Below are 6,795 nucleotides of genomic sequence, written 5' to 3'. Positions count from 1 at the left end.
TGGTAAATTAAAAAAAAGAAAGAAAGAAAATGAAGATCTTCCAGAGTATCATCATTCAGATATAATCAATATAATATTCTGTGAGTGCAAAATGAAGTATTTAAAATATTAAACTATGTGTCTCCTTTTCAAGGGTCTGACTTTAAATATAGTTATATTAGATGGTAATTACTGATTATACAAAAAAAAAAATCACAAATTTCCTTTAATGAGTAGGTCAAGAGCATATAGAGTTTGATGTATAAAAATTAATCTCCTCTGCAACATCTCTGGGAAGATATCTGTTTTATACAGTGGATACTAACTGTACTTTCAAATATATCTTTTCTCTCCTGTATCATAACTTTCCCTTACAATGCAAATAATTAAGTAATTTTGAAAATATTCACTATTTGGTGCTTTTAAATTGCTCTAGATTTATGGTTAAAAAATAACTTTGTTTCTAATTTTCCCTCCAAAGTATAAAATAATACCAATTGTATTTCCATTAGCTTTTCTCTTGATGTACCTACATCTCCCTCTTGTGGTTGAAATCGACCGCGTAAACAATTTCTTCTTCTCCATCTTTGACTATTTTCCATATTGTTCCACCTATCATATGACCAGCTGGCAGAGGTGTGATAGACAAGCCATGTCCTTTACCTACGTTGACAAGATAATGACAACACTCAGATTTCTTTTACAACCCTAAAGAAAGGTTATTTATTTGTAAGCTGGTTTTTAATAGGTAGTATATACAATGATACAAAATTCAAAAATAAAAAGGTGCCCAGTGAAATGCACGTCTCACTCTCCTGTCCCCCAGCTACTCCATTCCCTCCTGGAAGCAAACGCTCTTGTCGTTTTATTACGTATTCTTGTAGACTTATTTGTGCTTAGGAATAGAAGGCTAGAGATCCAACTTAAAATTACTAGTACTATTAAATTATTTAGTATGAACTAATAAATTTTAATATTTATATTGTACACAAAATTATCAAGTGTTTCCATTTTTGCTAACTTCTAATCTGACAATTCAAATCTCATTACGGTAAAGAATTTTTCCTAAAGAAAAATTAAGTACAAACAAAACTGTTGAGGCCACTGTTACTTCCTGGCTAAATCTTCAGATTCCACTGTTGCAACATTTTTTTCAACACCAGGGTTCATATCTGAAAATCTTTAATACAATTCTCTCTATAGATGCTAAGTATATATTTAATATGTAACTTCTTGACCTAATGAAATAATAAATTTTTATGCTTGATTCTAGGATTCAGTTGTTTTCTACCCTGCACTGTCAGAGCACTGCATTTACTTCAGTCGCTACTTTCAGTCATCAGCCTGTGAGCTCCCCACAGGAGGATGTGCCCACACTGCACACAGCAAACACTGAACAAGCCTTTTCCAAGTTAAATGGGAAAAGGCCTGAGTTGTTAATATTTTGTTAGTATTTTGTAGTGCCTACAATTTTTACAACAGATTCCCCTTGTACTTTACAGTAGGTTAAACCCCATTAGTCCAATGATTTACTACTGGAGACATTTTTTACCTTTCAAATTCACAATCTGAGAGAATTTCAACTGCTGTATTTTGTCAAAGGCTGCGTCCACATCATCTAATGTAAACAGTGTAAAATCTTCTGTATTGTGTCGAGACTAAAAGAAGAACACAAATAAGAGGTTAAAAATAATCACTGCGGAGTGTTAAAAAAATTGTTTAATTGCTCAAATTACCTGATAAAGGTCATACATGAACATCTGTCCCATTTTATAAACAGGAATGGTTGCATAGATAGCACAGTTTAGACCCAGCTTCCCGACGGCATATGGGAGAGCACCAAGATGGAGTGGATCCGGGTGGGACAACAGTACTGCGTCAATCTGGTGGACATGCCTAGGACAAACAACGAAACAACTTCTTCAAATCTAGTTTTAAGGATAAAGGCAGGACACTCAAAACTAATTCATCAATTCTGATTTCCCTCATTATTCTGAATTGAAAAAAGACTATGCTGGAGTAAAAGAGCAAAACTAAGAGCTAAAAGTATGATACTTATGAATTTCAATTATTACTAGCCCTGTCCTGCATAAATGTCCAAATTATGGTATAAGTTGCAGTAAATATATAGTGTCTAGACACATTTAATAAAGAAAAGTAAAAGAAACAATAGACACCACATGTAAGCTGATTTCAAATGGCTATCTTTTATACCATCAATTTAAGTTTAAGAACTCAGCTTGGAATTTCAGAAATTAAAGAAAAGATATTTACACAGCCACATATTTATCATGAATTTTGCCCCAGCTTTTTCTCATGGTGACTGACAGCATATTCATTATAGTAAAACTTAATCAGTGAAGCATATGCTCTCACTGACAAAAAAAATTAACAAGAAAAAAATTTTTTGCTAAAACTTCTAAGTTTTTTAGATGTTTAAGTCTTCTTTCCTTCCATAATTAGTACAAGACTGCAAACATAACTGAATTGATGGGTTAGTATCCTTTTGTATCTCATAGTCATTATTTTAAGCACCAATTCTTAACATCTAGCATCAAAAGATATAAAAAGATAATGTGCTCTGACTGCAGAACTTTCACATGGAAGGTTTTTCCTCACTTCAAATTCTCATAAACTTAAATCTTGCTTTTTTCTAGAATTAGGGTGCAAAAATTTCTACTGAGATTCATTAGCCAAGTAACAATTAACTTAAGATTTGGCCAAATTTCAAATAACACAGCTTATAAGTCAATCAAACTTTACAAGTGAAAACGGTCACTGTTTGGTTCTTTGGCAAATAAAACTAAGTCTTTTTCTATAAACTAAATTAGAGCCAAAAAGCAGACACTGTGTAACATGAATATGGTATTACAGTGTAGAAAAGAGGAGTTGATTTTCTAAAAGTCTAGAAATAACAAAAGTAACTTACTTCCTCAGGGAATCTATAATATCCATCGAGAAGTGCTCATCCCAGCCACAGTCCAATAGAAATCTAAACTCATCGACTTGGAGGAGATAACAAAGAGCAGACTCTTCTTGAACTCCAGAGAGGGTAGTTAACTTGATAATAGATGTCATTTTTTTGGTCCAATAACAACAATCCAAAAGGTTCTTTCATAAGAAATAAAAATGTAATTAAGCATTAAAGTACAGTCTAACATACATAACAAATTAAAATTATGTCAAATTTCTAAGTGGGCAGAAATTCCATAAACATGGAAAGCAAACATTTAAAAGATCCATTTCCATCACTGCCAAGTTTAAAAGTATAAGCATGATCCTACACACTCTTGTTTACAATGAGTCTTTCTGTGGTTTCCTAGTGGGGTTTGATGAAAAGCAGTGGCCTTTGGATTCAGACAGACCCAGATTTGAATCTACTCCTCTGTGTTCTGGGCAAGTTAATTACCCTTTCTTCACCCACATACCCCAGCCTATAAAACACGAGCATTAATACATACATAAAAAAATGCTGGAATTTATGCTAGGAGACCTACCACATACATTTCAAGAAGATATTACATGAGCACATCTGTTGGGATTTAAGGCCTAGAACTAGAATTGTGTGCTATTAAACAGATGTTATAAAAATATTCATTAGCAAAATACAGGTCTCAAGAAACATCTCAGATCTTAGCTCCTTAAAAGCTAAATTAGCCTTTCCTGGCTAACCATGCAAGTAGGAGAGGTCACTGCAAGCCTGATGATCTATGACCATCTGCCCAAGGTCCTATCAACAAAATAAGGTAAACTTATTTTGGCCCATCTTTGTAACAGGTTGTCCGGGGGCTGGTCCCACTACATTTCCCATCTTGTTCTCCTCAGCCACAGCCAATACTCCAAGACTCCTAGCTATCCATTATCACCAATATGTACATCTATCTCCTAGTTGGACCCAACCCCCTACCTCCTCTCTCTCCCAAGTTCTTCCAGCATACCCTCTGGAACTATGATTACATTCACTTGTTACTTCAACCTCTTCTCCAAAGGTTCTCTCTATCTGCTCATCTTCAGAGACCTGGCTGTTCTCAAGTGATACTGTCTCTCCTACAATCCTCTCAAGAGGCTTTTTCCTTCTTCTACTGCCTGTACTTCAAAAGCAGGAAGTATGGGATCCTTTCTCCTGCTGCAGCCTCCAAACTCTGTCTTCTCCTTCCTCCTTCAAATACCTAGTCCCATGCCACCCGCCTGGTTAGTTCCCCAAGCCTTCCTTATTTCCTTCTCATTGCTGACACCATTAATCTGACTCAGTCTTCCCCTCAATAACTTCAATAGTGACCTCTTAGTTCTTTGACTTTCTCACTCCAATAACCTTCATTTCACTTTATCACTACCAAGAAGCTGTACCACTTTCAAAATTTCAGCTTCAAGCCTCATTCTCACTGCCACCTCGCTCACGCTAGGATTCTCACTGCAAAAATCCTTTGGCCTTACCAGTCTCTCTAATCCACCGATGACTTTTCACTGCGCTCAGGCTCCACTCACGCCCTTCCTGTGGCTTTGTGTTCTGGGCAAGTTAATTACCCCATCATGATTATTCTGCAAACACTCTCAAGTATCTTGCTTCTCCAGTCTTTTTTTTTTTAGGAGAGCAGAACCTGTCTTTATCGAGCACCCACTGTCTACCTCGCGTGTGCTGGGTGCTAAGAGGGGAATGGTGCTGAGAAGCCAAAACTCCGAAGACCACCAGCACAACAAGGCCAGTGCTAGGAGGGTGCTCCGGGCCCCCGCATCAGATTTGATTGCACGGGATAGAAGTGAAATAACAAAGGAAAAGTGGGGAGGTCTGGAATAAAAGAGAATGACACTGGCTCAGTAAATAGGAAAAATTACAGGTAAGAAGTGGGAGAGACACGCCATGGCTCCTGTGTGTGTGTTCTCCCCTGCTGTAGCCAGCTGAATGTACCTGACCTTGGAACTGGCGAACAGTGGACAATGGAATTGCATCTAAATAGCCCCCTTCTACACAGCTCTGGCGGGGGGCTGGGGAGAAAGCGGGCAGTGAGGAGAAGAACACCGGCCACAAATTCAGGGAGGAGCTCCCCCAAGGTTGCTTTAAGCCTGCATGTACTCCACTGCCATCAGAGGAACACGTGTCTCGCAGCCCAGATGACCGTCAGTCTGCTCTGTGTGCAGAAACGCCAGGTCATGATCAGAGCCACTGTTAACTGAGCACCTAACAAGGGCCACCACGTCCAGAGGCATAACATTTCACTGACAATTATCCACTGCCCCCAGCAGCAGTCGAAGACTGAGAAACAGCTCTCAGGAAGCCCTTCAAAGACTTCCAACAGCCACAGGTGTATCAGCCAGCATACGACACCCAGGTCTCAATGGTTTCAAACAACAGAGGTGTGTCTTATGATTGCCAGCTGTCCTTCAAGGGTGGCCACAGCTCTGCATCATCTTCACTCTGGGATCCCAGCTGACAAGGAGCCTCCGTTGGGGACAATGTCCTCTCGTAGCAGAGGTCGACTCCTCCAGTCCTTCTTTGTGCCAGCCTAGCAAACCCCAACCCTGACTGACTCCAATCATTCACTTTGTCTTGTCTATTCCAGCAGCTGAATGTTGCAGGGGGGAGAGGGAGGGGGACAGATGGGGGACAACATCACACAGCTAAATTCCTAGCCAAAGATCTCACATAGGCACTAAGTACTAACTATCAGTCCTATTTTTCTTAGTAGCTTGACCTTCCATCTTTGAGACTATTATTTCACATCGCTTCTCTGCTCAAGCGTCAGGCACCCCTCCCTCCACCCCACTCAGCTGATCATCTCACCTCATTCTCCAATTGGAAAATAAAAGTAGACAGTACCTCCTCATTTTCCAAATACCATACCCATTAACCTATCTGCATGTACACTGTTGTGTCTCCTATTACATGGAATAATCAGCTCCGCCCTTATCCAAGGCCACTCCCTCTGTGAGCTTTCCTTCTCTCTGCATCATCACTGATGCACCATTCCTATTAGCAAAATAAGATGTTCCAGAATTTCCCAGCTTAAAAGAACCCTCTCTTAATCCTATAATCTTCTGCAACCACTTCATCATTTCTATGCTCCCGTTTCGGAGCAAATTTCTCAGAATATTTGTCCATAAATGTGTCTCCTTTCCCATTCGCACTACCTAAACTGGCGCCTTTCTCTACCACATCACTGGAAATGCTTTCGCCAGTCCCTGACAAACCTCTGTACAACTTAAGCCAATGGACATTTCAATGGACATTTACTAGAAATTATAGCATTTGATCAAATTAACTGCCACATCCTCCTTGAAACGCCCTGCTCTCTGCTTCTGTCAACCCTCTCTTCGTTTTCCCTGACTCTAACTTCCACTTCTCAATCTTCTTTGTCAATTCCTCTTTTTCTATTTTGATCGCAGTTACAGTCCAACGCCTCCACAGTGCCCAACACATAGTGGTGGTCATAAATGCTTCTTAAGTGAATAAATAAAGCATGGCTAGTATTAAATGAGCTTAGCGCCCTTATCACACCATTAACAATTACCTATTTATATGCATTTCCTCTTGCTTGGAGATATCTCTGAGTGCAGGACTACGCTTTACGTATTTTTGCATCCCTACTATATTAGCACATTTCTTGCACGTAGTGGTTTTGAAAATCAACAGTTGTTAAAACAAGTTAAAACTAAAAATATATTGACTTACAGTGTTCCTATTTGTAAGGTACAAATAAGTGAAAAAGTGTTCCAATTTGAGAAGTACAAAAATACTAATTCTCAGTCTGATGAAAACCGTGTATAAACACAGCATTGGAAAGGAGCTAAGAAATTCTCCCTACCAAAATAGTGCTTGTA

The 6,795-nt window shown here is 38.9% G+C and overlaps 1 protein-coding gene across 1 annotated transcript in view; it reads right to left on the bottom strand.

Moving 5' to 3' along the window:
* Window positions 1-3,109, bottom strand: part of CPSF2 (cleavage and polyadenylation specific factor 2) — a 23,843-nt gene extending 20,734 nt beyond the window's left edge. The window contains exons 1-4 of the mRNA XM_023538365.1: window positions 2,909-3,109; window positions 1,716-1,875; window positions 1,532-1,637; window positions 510-642 (exon numbers count right to left, since the gene is read on the bottom strand). Of these exons, the coding sequence (XP_023394133.1) occupies window positions 510-642; window positions 1,532-1,637; window positions 1,716-1,875; window positions 2,909-3,057 (548 nt within the window). The 5' untranslated portion in view covers window positions 3,058-3,109. The remainder of the gene's footprint in view (window positions 1-509; window positions 643-1,531; window positions 1,638-1,715; window positions 1,876-2,908) is intronic.
* Between the last annotated feature and the right edge of the window lie 3,686 nt (window positions 3,110-6,795).

This window comes from Pteropus vampyrus, unplaced genomic scaffold (assembly GCF_000151845.1).
Source record: "Pteropus vampyrus isolate Shadow unplaced genomic scaffold, Pvam_2.0 Scaffold219, whole genome shotgun sequence".
Taxonomy (NCBI): Eukaryota; Metazoa; Chordata; class Mammalia; order Chiroptera; family Pteropodidae; genus Pteropus; species Pteropus vampyrus.
Note: the sequence above shows the minus strand (reverse complement) of the source record. Positions and strands in the feature narration are given on the sequence as shown.